At 40.7% G+C, this 14058-nt stretch overlaps 1 protein-coding gene across 1 annotated transcript in view; it reads right to left on the reverse strand.

Moving 5' to 3' along the window:
• Positions 1–13885, reverse strand: part of CMTM4 (CKLF like MARVEL transmembrane domain containing 4) — a 37057-nt gene extending 23172 nt beyond the window's left edge. The window contains exon 1 of the mRNA XM_081018467.1: positions 13239–13885. Within this exon, the coding sequence (XP_080874593.1) occupies positions 13239–13424 (186 nt within the window). The 5' untranslated portion in view covers positions 13425–13885. The remainder of the gene's footprint in view (positions 1–13238) is intronic.
• Positions 13886–14058: the final 173 nt, after the last annotated feature.

The following is a 14058-nucleotide window of genomic DNA, read 5'->3' on the forward strand; positions in this document are numbered from 1 at the left end:
AATGACTAAGCTGCTTCTGGCAAACCAGAGCAGCGCACGGAAACGCCATTTACCTTCCCGCCGGAGTGGTACCTATTTATCTACTTGCACTCTGAGGTGCTTTCGAACTGTTAGGTTGGCAGGAGCAGGGAACTAGCAACGGGAGCTCACCCCGTCGCGGAGATTCGAACCACCGACTTTCTGATTGGCAAGTCCTAGTCCAAAGTTCACTGTGGCTAGTTCCTTTAATGATAAGCCATAGTTTATTGTTACATCAGAATGAAGTCACACAGACTAAAGAAGAAACTCAACTATGTCCTTAGATTAAGAACTCTAACTTTATACGGAGTCTTATTTTAAGATTTTTCTTAAGTAAATAACAAGTATTCAAATTACATTGCCAGAGAAGGAAAAGTATTTTAATGAGAAAATAATCAGGAGCATAGTGTGACCTGAAAGGACTCCATTATACAAGAATTTTAACAGCTCAGATAAAAGTATTCACAATCCTAAGAATCCAGAGTTGTAATCTGATGGCCCCCTCAGATGCCATGCCTTAAAAGGCAAAATGGTCTAGAAATACCAGATAAACAGAATCTTACAACAAAAGCAAAAAAAGATAAAAAATACCGGCCACAATACTAAGAGCACTCTCAGTTATACCATAAATGCTGAATAGCTTCAAGCTTGCCCTGCCATTTCCTGTGCCAGCCCCAAACTCCGTTAAAAGCACTATGCAAAATAAATTAATAATAATAATTTGGCCAAAAGGTAAAACAGAAATTATCAGGCTTACTAGAGGTTTTGGTTTCTCCTGTTAAACCTTGTGGAAAGGCACAAATATCAAGTGGATATCATGTTTCAATTACAATTTTTGTATCTAATACAAAGTCAAACATTGCTTTCTAATTATAGGTATAGATGTGGATCAGGGCCAGGAAGTCCCTAAAACAATGAGGAGCCGTTTCTAAAACTCAATACTTTCTTTGCATATTTAATGACTGCACCAGCACTTTGAATTAAATACAGTGCACAAAACTTCAACGATCAGTATTTGCACTCATTAAATACTGAGCTTAAGTAAATACCAGAATTACTGTTTTAAATAAATTTAATTTGAAAAAATAACTGATCAAGATGCGACTCCATACATGCTCCAGGAACATTTGTTTACAAATAAGTGAACTAGAAACAACAAGTCTAAAAATAAAACAAAAATGTTTTTTGGACACAGTATGCTATCTCTTAAGAGATAAACACCTACAAACACACAAAAAAAACAACAACAACTGATGGTCCAGATTCCAAATGATTCAGCCTCAAGATGAACTGAGATACATCTCTGAGGTCCTAGGCTGTTTGAAAACTAAGGTATGACTGTAGTTGCACCCAGTAGTTTTGGAATGCCCTCACAGCAGATATCAAAGAGTTAAACAACTATGTAACTTTCTGTAGACATCTGAAGGCAGCCCTGTTTTGGGAAGCTTTTATGCTTTCCCCTCCTCTATTTTTGTTGGAAGCCACCCAGAATGGCTTGGGCAACCCAATCAGATGGGTGTGGTATAATAAGTAAACCATCATCAGTTATGGGGCTTTACTTTCAGTTAAATGTGCCTGATAAGACTGTCAACAGCATAGCCTGATCCTTTGCATTCTTCTTTGGGAGTAAGTTTCCATGAGTTCAACCATGAATGGGGCTTAACGCTTAAGTAAGTATGCACAGGATTCCAACTTTAATATTTCAATGCAATATTTTAGAATGAAAAGTAGTTTGACTTAGTTGCTTTTTAAAACAAATTGTAAAATGGCAAGTCTTTTCAGACTAAAGGAAACACTTCTTGCTTTTGAACTACAACTATATGTTACTTCAGCATAGCAGAATATGAGGAGTTTCTTCAAACTTAATAATCCAAAAATGGGGCAACAAAAAACAACTTCCGCCTATATTAGGTTATGTGGGTGACGACTCTTTCCCTGTTCATTTTGATTTTAGAAAAGCTGAGATTAGCAGGGGTCAGGTATACAGAGAAGTGAATTAAAGTGGCAGAGAAGGTGATAAAAGGAAGAAAGTGCACAAAATAAGAGAAAAATTAACAACTAAAAGTGCTCAAAAGTTTGACCAACAATACATGAAATATTGGTTCACTTGTACTGAAAAAAATAATAGTATACCAACACCTCAATGAGCAATATATGGTGAGACATTAGCACTATTCACTAAAATATCAAAAGTGAAAATGCAGGGGATCCCAAGTACCTGGCTGGGGGTCTACAGTGGGTCTCAAGTGTGAAGACCGCTGCTGTAGGGGATGACCAAACATGATCATTTATGAGTCAGGAATAACAAAAAAAACCCACCTTATTTTCTCTCTTAGCTAGAAAGCTATTGTATCTTTTAATTTCAAACTGAAGGAAGCCTTGTAAAAAGTTGTCTGCCTGGTTGACCGTGGCAAGTAAAACACAATTAGAGGTGACAAGGCAAGGGATTTTTTTCAAGGTTGAATTTGGAGAGCTTATCTGCACAGCTAATCATTTTACTAGGAGTGACTGTTTTTCCATGTTTGACAACTGAGCTCCAGCAAATACACTATCAAGCTGAGGCTAAGATCTAGCTTAAAATATTCTCCACCAGAAAGCTACAGAAAGATAGCATGCCTGATTCTGCAACTGTATCCAAGAGTCTGTTTCAGAAGTGTGGGGGGGGGTCAGTTTGAGGGTTGTATTCCCTTCTGTGTAACCTTTTGGGGGGCTACATACCACTTCTAGATGGGACCATAAGGTAAATTAGGTGGAGCAATGAATGTAAATGTTACCTTTGTAGTAGAATAGTTCCTACACACACAACCTCTATCCTCCCTCCCTGCAAGCATGAGTTGTTCAAGTTCAAGGACACATTCCAGAAATGCAAAAGCTCTCAAGAAGGCATAAAGAGGGCCAAGTGAAGGGTGTGGCCTAGGGCCAGGGAGGGCGGGGTACAAATTTATTATTCTTAGGGAAAATTCCAAAAGCCAGATAAGAGATGCTTGGAGGACAACATTCACCCACCAGGGCCTAATGTTTCCTACACCAGTCTATAACAAAAAAAAGAATATATGTGAAAAGTATTTAGTTCATATCCTTCACTCAGATCTTCTCTGTGAAGCCCAAATCCTTAGCATTATATCCTATATCTTTCAGGACCTTTGCTGCTTTTATTATAGCAAAATACTCTTTCATTTTTGTAGCATATACACTCAATCCTATGTTGTAGTTAATTGAGATCAAAAGGACAACACTTTTTCTTCCTGAAGGTTCTCAAAGTAATTAATTCTAGTAAGTTGTAAACATGTCCAAGAGGCACTACAGGATAATATGCTATAATTTGAAGATTCAGGTACTTAATTGCATAGTTACCAATCCACAGAAGCATCAAGTCTCAAAAGCTAAAGCAACAAATAGCCACATAAAGCTCAGTTCAACTGCTGACTGCACAGTCTCATTTAAGCACAGGGCAAAAAACAATTAAAGGACAATTAAATAGGCTACAAAAATCCCTAAGTATGGCAAAAGTATGGCTAAGTATTAAGGGATAGCAAAATAATAGAAGGACCTGCACTAGGGCTACATGAAATAAGTTAAATAAAGTAGACTTTGTTTAGATTATCTGAATAGATGCTTAAACCTTTTTCTCTTTCATATTATATTCCATTTGTTTTGGTGTTACCTTCCACTAACTTTTTATCTGTAATAGAATGAATAGGAATCATGGGAATAGAATGAATAGCAACCAAGTGAAGAAGCTGCTGTTTGTGGAAATTGAGTGAAATAGTGGAAGTTAAGTGCTTGGGATGAAGATGCAACATCAGGACTCCAAAGAGGTTGCTGGGATGCGGAAAGCAGCCTAAGATCTTGTGGATTTCAGCCATATGAAGATATCCTATACACCTCAGTATTCCCAGCCATCATAGTTAATGGTAACTTGTGGTGGGAACTGTACTCTAGTAGTATCTGGTGGGTCATAGGCTCATCAGTATTTTCCTAAAACACAAACTCAGAATGCAGAGAAAGCGTATTGAAACTACTTCTATTCTTTCTTGACTCTCACCCATTCCTTTCCCAAATGTCTCACTCATTAGAGCATGACAAATACTATTTGACTCAATTGCACAGATCTCAGGTCAAACTAAGAACTCAACCAGAAGTGGTTCTGTGCCAGCAACATCTAAACACCCTCTTTAACCCATTGCTTACTGCAATGTTGAGCCATAAATAAATAAATCCAAAGACCACAGTCATAATTGTACACTATGTCCCTTTCCCTAGTTTCAAGGAGCAAGAGTTCCATTTAAGAAACACAGAGTCTAGGCTTGTGGAATGAAAACTTTAAAATCAAATCAATAAGAGGCTGAGAGGACTCCACCTATTTGAGGTTTAGAGATTGTCATTAACTTTGCACAACGAAAATACCTTGCCAGCCAAAATGCCTGGCTGCATGGCCTACACACACATACAAAAGCAAGAAGTCAGGCAGAGAAAGAGAAAGCTTTGTGGCAAATTACTTCAACATGTTCAATATACCAGCAACAGTATTTTCTACCAGATAACCTGTAGCTAACAATTCAAAACAGGCACTCAATGCTACAATCTATAGAACATGACATGCTTTAGGGAAGTAATGCACTACAGGAGATATTGATAAGTGCATTAAAATCCTGGACTGCTCAAATAATAGCTCTTGACTGTGGTTTGGACACACTCAGAACACTTCAGCAGCTTTTTCAAAGGACTTTTGAAAAACTACCTTCTACCCTTGGCTGAAACAAAGCCACACAAATGTGTTTCAAATTATGTCCCAAAAGTACACCCTTCCGCTGTCTGGTTTTTAAAAATATATATATTTATTTCATATTCCCTACAGTTTTGAAGCTTCCCGCCATAATGTTTAATCCATCTGCCAATAACATGTCAGGAGGCCTCCAAAGCTGTAATAGTACGAGCTATATCATATTTTTTTCATGGGCTAAGGAGGCCTCTAGCAGATCTTTTCCAAAAAGATCACAAATTTCTAACAAAATGAAGATATGAAAGATGCAAATTTTCACTTGTTATTTCTTTAGCCACCCAAAACAAGTCCAAATGAATCCTAGAGAACACAGGACTTCCAGGTCAGCGCCATCGGTGAATGGCGGAGTTCCTCTGTCTGGAGGAACGGGCTCCGTGGAAACTGGGTCTTCCCGCCGCGGCGAAGGTGGGGACCTGCTAGAAATCCCAGGCGGAGGAAGCCTGGGAACGTGGGGTTCGGCAGGGCACCAGGAGCGCCCCCCTACTCGCAGGGAATCCCATTTAGGGGCTCCGGAGCGAAGTGGGGTGAGAAGCGCGGTGCTGCGAACTGACTGCTACTTTCACGGAGTGAAGCCGCACAGCCATTGCCGGAGAGCGCTGACTTTTTCCTGTGGACAATTGGATTTAAAACAAGTACCCGTGAGTAGAAACGGAAAATTGGATCAAGAAATTTCTTAATTTGGTAATGAAGCGGGAAGGTTCAAAACAGGAAGTCTGCCTCCCGCTTTTTGTATATTGACTAAAGCAAAAACTTTGTAAGCTAAAGCCTGGAAAGCTGTCAAAAAAAGTCTAAATTTTCTTCATTTAGAATTACTGAAACCCCCTTGGAAGCAGGAGAAAAGGGGGGGGAACTTTGTTCAACCCTAGCAGGAGAGGAAGTGAAGAAGGATAAGTTTCCACCGTCTCTAACCTGGGAACGGGGTGTCAGAGACAGAAATTGTTGGAGAGGTTCATTGACTGTGAATGGGATATTTTGACAGATAGCTAAAGAAGAGAAACAAGCTGATTCCAATGTTGCCTTTTGCATCCTAAAGAAAAAAAAATCTGAAAAATATCTGAAAAACGAAAGTAATTTTCCTTTGTTGGACTTGCCTAAAAAAAAAATGGATACAAATAGAAATTGCCTCCTCTAGAGGGAGCTTGTCAAATTGTTGCTGCAGTACACTTGAGGGCTCAACAGATGTGAGATTAAGACCGTGGGAACAGGCTTTTCTGACCTTGACTAAAGATGAGTTGGAAAGAAGACTGGGTGCTTGCCTTATATAAGACAAGTGCCCTGCTGGAACAGATGCATGAGAAGATGGACTTGATGAATGAGAAAATGGATTTGACTGTTGCAGTTAATAACTGTGGGCAAACAGGGAATATTGATACAGAAATTATCCAGGGACCAACTCATGAATCTGTACTGACTGGGCAAGTGCAGAAGATAATGGAGGAGGATGCGGTTGCACCCCAAATAATACAAATGGAGAGTCCCGAGGCCCTACAGGAGTATGAGCCGCTGTCATTGAAGATTGAAGTTGGAGTGGGCCAGGGGGAGTCTGGAGTTGAGAAGGTTCCCAACGTTGGAGAGACCTTGGAATGTGCTTTTAAATACTTTTTGGACTATATTGAGGATTGTGGGGAGTGGGACTGTGGGGAATGGGCAGGTTTGATGAAGGGAGATGGAGACAATTCTGGCTTGGAACTCCCCAGAGGCCTACCCCTCAATGAGAAAGGAAAGAAACTAAGAAAGAGACCAACAAAAGACAAGGAAAAGGGCAAGTATAAACAAGAAGAAGAAGAATTGCAGAAGGGACATGGAAGAGACTTAAGGGCCTCGGACATAAGGCTTCCAGGTTGATGGACTAGATGGAATGGACAGTAAGGACTGACACGATCCGAGACCAGGAAGAAGGGACGTTGGATGAAGATTGGAAGAAAATTTATAAAGAAAATTTTCTAATTGGGGAATTGGCTAAAAATTAATGAATATTAGGGAAAATGTTGGAATGAAACTATATGACTTTAGCAGAAATGATATCAGGAGTAATGTATATTTGATAACTAAGATTCAAGCTTTAAGGTGTTTTAGGGTAAGATAAGGTTAAATTAATTAAGGTAATGTGAATAATAGAACATGGGGAAAGATGGAAAGGATTTGTTGAGTTAATTATTAGATTAAATTAGGTTAGGATGAATTTTTTTAACAAAAATTGAGAAAGATGGAAAGAATTTGCTGAAATAACTAATTAAACTAGAATACAAAAAGGGAGGTGTGAGGAAGTCAATGAAACAAGCAAATGGAAGTTTTAGATATGTAAGTTGGGATTTGTGTTGTTTTCTTTTTTCTTTTCTTTTTTGTTGTATTGTATTGGTTTTTGTGTTTTTTCTTTTCTTTTTGTCTATTATAGTGTTGTTTTTTAATGTTTTTTTAATGTTTTTCTTCTTATAATTCTGAAAACTACTAATAAATATTATTTTTTTTAAAAAAAGAATCCTAGAGAACACAGAAAACACTGATGACCAAGGCATGCACAACTTGTTGAGAACCCCTGCAACTAGAATATCTCCTAAACTTCCAGTATCAATCATTTCATGTGCCTGGAATCTTAAATCAAATGGTGTCAGTGAAGCCCAGTTAACACCCAGGCTATGCCCAAGATTAAGACACTAGACTGCAATTTAGCAGAAGATGCAGTTTTAATTTTAACCAGAACAAGGCAGCTTGCATGCTGATTTTGACAACCAATAATTTGTTTCTGATACATTTGGAGATCACAGTAAGAGTCCCATTCTGCTCTAAAAGGAATTTCGGATTCTTCAATCACAAACCTTGCATTTCACAGCTCCAAAAGCAAGCTACACAGTCACGCATTTCACACAATTTGCATGGCTTCACAATGTGGAAAGATGTGCACAATGCACATCTGTCTGTGTTGTGAAGGGATAAGAAAAACAGGACTTGGATTCATGGAAAAATGTTGAACTCAAGGAAATGGGTCATATGAACAGTCAGTGAGACACTGACAGAAAGCTATTGCATGAGGAATGATTCTAAACTGAGCCCTGGAAACCCCTATCTGATGGAATATTCACAAAGATCATTTCTATTTTCAACCACCAACCTGGTATGAAAAATAACATTATCTAACTGTCCTAGTTTGCACACAACATTAAGCCAAACCATGGCTAAGTTATCATTGTGTGAGCATGCAGGAACTCATAGAGAAAACTGCAATGCTTCACTCTTCACCTTGTCCCACAACTGCTGCACTTCCCAGAGCTATCATTACATCCCAACACCAGCTTGTAGTTTATCTCCTGTAGATAAACCATTAATGGTAAGTCAAGAACAAAACTTGCTTTTTCTGGATCAAGACAAATCATGACCCTGGGTTCTGACAGAATTATTATTATTATTATTATTATTATTATTATTATTTATACCCTGCCCATCTGGCTGGGTTTCCCCAGCCACTCTGGGCAGCTTAGGACACATATAAAACATAGTAAAATATCAAACATTAAAAACTTCCTGATATAGGGCTGATAAGCCAAACATGAAGCTGACAATAACATAGCAGCAGCAGAACCAGGGGAGGAGCAAGGTGGCCATGATTTTTCCTGTGGGTATCTGTATGCTCATGTGTTTATGTCTGCTCTGCTCCCTGATATAAATGAATATTTGGTATGAAGAGGCATATTATGTAGAAAGGCAAGTTAAGCGTTACAGAATTAACCAAGTTCTGAATTGCCACTGAAACCTTTCTGGTCTTTTATGGTTAAAAGGAAGCCACACAGCTTCTCCTTCCATTTCACATGCCCTGAAATTTTCATTGATTAATGCTTCTGACTGCCAAGTTTTCATGTTTTGCTCCTTAAATATATGGACTATAAACTTACCGTATTTTTCGCTCTATAACACGCACCTGACCATAACACGCACGTAGTTTTTAGGGGAGGAAAATCCATAGGCATGCCACCCGTAGGCATTTCCTCCATAACACGCACAGACATTTCCCCTTACTTTCTAGGAGGAAAAAAGTGAGTGTTATGGTGCAAAAAATACGGTATTTTTTAAAATGGAAAGACTAAAAATTCTCCTCAGATAACTGCACTCCATGGTCACAGTAAACTCTGAATGACATCTCCATCAGTACCCATTCAAAAACATGTATTTTTGTGGCATGCTGACACAATAGTTTCAGCAATCCCAATCTGTATTAATCTCACCTTTTGTTTGTGAACTCTCTGCTGCTGGTATGAGTTTAAATAAGTTGTTAAGACATTTGTTTCACTGCCTTTGAAAACAGTTCAAAAACTGCAGCTCATACCAAATTTGGCAGCCAGTTTATTAACTGGGACCATGCTGTCTGAGCACATAAACACCAATTCTAGCTCAACTACACTTGCTGCAAATTTGTTTCTGAGCCCAATTCAAAGTGCTGATTTGACCTATAAAGCCTTATATAAATGTCTGAAGGGTGGCACTAAGAGACTGTGTCTTTCCATCCCGTATCTAAACAAGGAGTAAAATTATCTGGATCACACATGTATTTAAATACCACTCCAATGAAATTTATGCAAAATGCTTTTTTTTTTTTTTACAGTAAAGAAAAATTCACACAACTAGAGTCTCCCATTATCAGACCCTACACTATTCTAGGACTACAGATACAAATAAATTATATGGGTGTGGATAATGATATGGTTCCTTCAAACAGGAACAGTGTCCTAAGTGACCTTCCTATTCAGGATACATTCCAGTGACCATCCAGAATGTTTTTATGTCTCTTGCTAAAACTAAACACAGTTCAAGCCCCACAACTGGAATAAGAATTCTGAGTACTAAAATATGCAAATTTATAGGGCAGTTTCTACATTATCTGCCCCTATAAACAGCCTAACTGCAGTTTTTGTACCAGCTGAAACCTCTGGACCAGGCCCAAGGGTAGCTGCATAAATAGTGCATTGCAGTAATCAAGTCTTGAGGTTACCAATACATTAATCACTGTGGTCAAGCTATTCCAGTCCAATATTAGCTGGAGTTTGCTTACGAGCCATAACTCGTAAAATCATCATGGTATGGTGTGCAATGGGAAAAGGAAGTACACAGACCCAAAGTTCCTGGATGATTATGCATGCAACACAAAACTATGGTTTACTGTCAGAACATATTTTTTTTGTGCTCCTTTGATCTGTACTTCTGAGCTTGAAATGTAATTTAAAAATTAGCCTGTATTCCAGCAGCACATTGTTTAAACACACCGATAAGAACAGTGGCACCTAAGCAAAGCACACAAAGACAAGCAACACTAAGCCAGTCTAAATACCCTCTCTCTCTCACATATCCTTTTGCCAATTACCAATTACAACATTTACATCAAGAGACACATGGAAGATAGAATATGGACACAATGTTAGGATATAAATCTGAGGTGCCACTAAAAGGTTACAATTAGCAAAACACAAAATGGCACCAAGCCAGGAAAGCAGAAGCTAATGTTCACAAAAATAAACAATACTATAGCAGACTCAATACACAAGATTTTATTTTAAATATTTTATATCACTATTTTAAAAAATCAAAGCAGTTCACAACATAAAAACATACACTAAAACCATTTTTAAAAATTAAAATATAAGAATTACTTTGTAAAAAGTCAGTAGAATTCAGTCTTAATGATTAGGATTAGGTGTTTTCAGGAAATGTCCAGAGCATGCTACTGTCATTGTTCCCAGATAATTTGGGGGGAGCATCCCAGAGGAAAGGTACCACCACAGAGAAGGCCTGTTTCTGCCAGGTGGCAATTTGCAGTTCATGGCACAGCTAACAAGGTGTCCCATGAAGATGCAATTGGTCTATACATGAGAACACAGTCCTGTACGTAACCTGTAACATTAATCACAGTCTGTACTTTTCACGTTTAATAATCATCTACCACAACTATTTTTTTGACTCCCAACTTATACTATCATCTTTTATGCCAGAAAACAATGGGGGCCATCATAACTGATTCCAGCCACAGAAACATTTTGAAGTCACACTGCACTTGATCCACACGACTTGTGATCGTGCAGATAGATCAACAATTGTCTGATAACAGGAAAGTACAAGTTGGCAACCTTGATTTCAACCCTTGCTAAATCAGCTGATCTTATCAATGCTATGATCTATCAGAACAAGGATATTGAGGCTTTTTTATCACAAAGAGCCTACAATATGTCAGCTTGTGCTTTTTAAAAATATAGTTTCTCAAGAACATATTTAGTATGCAGAAGGCACTACCCTTTTTCCCTTTAGATTACAAGCTTCTTTTGAACACCTACATATGAATCACCTGACCAGTATCTGGCAATGGTATTTAAAGGCAGAATTTTAAGCAAAGAAATATTCTACAGGTGTTTGCAAAATGTTTGTAGATGGAAGTCAAATTAAATACCCCCCAACAGCTGTAGCCATAAATGAAATTTCCCTGGTACTTCTAACTCCTCCAAATCAAAGGGCCACAAAAACATGAAGATAAAAAGTATTTTAACGGTGCAGTTCTGTGCAACTTACATGAGAGTTTTACTGAACTGGTACTTAATTCTGAGTAAGCATACATAAGACATATTGTGGCACAAGTCTTTATAGATAAAAAGACTACTAAGTAGATTAGTGATGAGAAAACTCTGACCTTCCAGATATTGTTGAACTACAACTCCCATCATTTATAAGCATTGGCTATGCTGGGTTGCACTGACAGGAATTGCAGTCCAACAACATGTGGAGGACCACAAGTTCCCTATCCCAGAAGTAGACTGGGTGCATGTCACAAGATACACTTAAAAGACTAAGAAGATGACAGGAACCATTGGGTCAAGATGAGAAATCAGACCGTGCAAATATATCCACCGAACACACCCTAGAAAAACAGGAAAGGGTAAGAAGATGGAACAGGTGACCTTCTAACTTCTAACTGCTGTTTTTTCATCCAGTCACAAAAGGTGACCTTGAAATATTACATAAATCATCACCTATCATCTAACTGCTTGCTCCCTTTCCCTCCCTAATTCAAATTCTTGCCTAACAGGATAAACTCTGGCAGGAATGGCGGTACCATTGCAGAAAAGATGTATCCTTCCCAAAAAAGAAAAAACTTAAGTAATAGTCAGAAGAATAGAAAGGGAAGGCCAGTGTTACCTTACTGATGAAATACCTAGAGAGAATCAATACATAGTTGTGAAATTTGCCTTACATTTAAATCAGACATTTTCAAAGAGGGATGATTGGGGCAATATAGAATGCTGCATTTATTTTAATTGTAACCCATCCTTTCTCTCAAAAGGGGTCAGACAGGTTTACTTCTCTAAATCTAAGTCTGGTAGCAGTTGACAAAAGAAACCTTAAGGAGCACCTTAAAGACTAAGTGATTTTATGTGACAGAAGCTTTTGGGAACTAGCATTTATCTGATGCAAGAAGCATTATCCTCAGTTGCCAGAGAGACACCAGCTGTTGAGGAATGTAAGCAGTTTAGCTAAAATAAAATACATGAACTGCACCTTATGCATTTCATGGTCTTTTGCTCCATTCTTTTACAGGGTCATCTATGCTCCCTCTCCCCCAGGTATGTGTGTATTTGCATCTCTCTACCAACTGGATAACACATCATGCATCTGAAAAAAAAAGTGTGCGCTAGTCTATGAAAGCTTCTGCCACAATGAATCTGTTACATCTTTTAAAAAGTTATATCTATAATCTGCCTGTTGAAACAGAAATCCCACTAAGTGCAATGCAGTTCAATCCTGGGAAACTGGATATAAGATTGCAGCCTTAAGGTACCCCAATAGTCTCTCATTTTTTGTTGGCATCTGCCTAATACATTATTCATTTCAGCTATTTTTATCCCCCATCCTGCAGCAACAAATATGGCTAACAAGTTCAGCTAAGAAACCCAGAGAGTGTCCACCACCTTAAAAAAAAAAAGATTTTAACAACAACCTTAGGAGGTAGATCAAGCTGACTGGCCCCAAGGTCACCCAGGGAGCTTCAATCCTGATTTGGCACTCTGTAACTACTACTACTACTATTACACTCGAGGCTAACCCTGTGGTATTTGGCTGGAGTGGTAACAGCACATCTGGAGCCTCCAAGCCCATTCTCTAAATATGGGAATCCGCGAGAGTCTCTCTTAGAGAATCTTTTGGGTTGAAAAAACAAGCCTTTTCCACTGGAGGGGGGCGGGGGTGGGAATAGCAATCAGCATGCTATGTGGCCATGGCTCAAAAAAGAAGAAGGGCGATATTAAACCCAAAAACTCTCGTGTGTGCGTGTACGGGTGTACGTACACACGCGGACACACACGTTAACCGCCGTGACGATAATAATTAGAAACAGCGATAAGGAAAGGCGAGCCCCCCCTCCACAGACTGCAAACGACGCCCCCCCCCCCCGCGGCTCGGTACCCACCACCTGGACGATCTTGAGCCTTCCGAAGGTGCCCCTCAAGTAATCGGGGTCGCAGCGGAGGCCGCGCAGCCCGTGGCCGTGACTGACGGGCTCGGTGGTGGGCTGGTACGGGCTGCTGGCGCCCGAGATCATGGAGGTGCTCGACGCTTCCCCGTCGAAGCCCTCCAGGTCCTCGGCGCGCCTCATGTCGCGGTTGCTGCTGCTGCTGCTGCCTCCGCCGCCGCCGCCGCCGCCCTCCTCCTCCTCCTGCGCCTGGGGTGGGGTCGGGGCCGCCTGGGAACTTCGGCTGGCAGAGGAGAAGAGGAAGGGGAAGGTCTCCTCCTGGCTTCAGGCGGCGGGCGGGGAGGGCGAAGACAACAACAACAACAACGGTGGCGGCGGCGGCGGCGACAACGCCGAGGAAGCGGGAGGCATGTTGGGTCGCCGCCGCCGAGGCTGCCGAAGCGAAGCGGACCGCCCTGCCCTGCCCGCTTCGATCCCGTCCGCCGCGGGCGTCTCCCCTCCCCTCAGGCCGGCCTTCCGCCTCGGGAGCCCCACAGCGGGCGGCGTCGCCTGGGTCTCCGCTTCCCGCCTCTCTCACGAGGTGAAGCTGCAGCTGCGGCCACCAGAGACGCCGCCGCCGTTCCCGCTGCCTGCCTGCCTGCCTGCCTCTCTCCCTCCGGGACTTGCCGCTGCTCCTCGTCGGCGGAAAGGGAGGGAAGAGGAAGAGGGAAAGCCCGCCCTGAAGCGGAGTCAAGAAGGGGCTCGGCTGAGGAGGCGGCAGCCGCCGAGGGTTCTGCCCCCTCAGGGAAGGTCCTGAGCTGGACTCAGGCCCGGATCC

This window comes from Podarcis pityusensis, assembly GCF_964106645.2.
Source record: "Podarcis pityusensis genome assembly, chromosome: 8".
Classification (NCBI taxonomy): Eukaryota; Metazoa; Chordata; class Lepidosauria; order Squamata; family Lacertidae; genus Podarcis; species Podarcis pityusensis.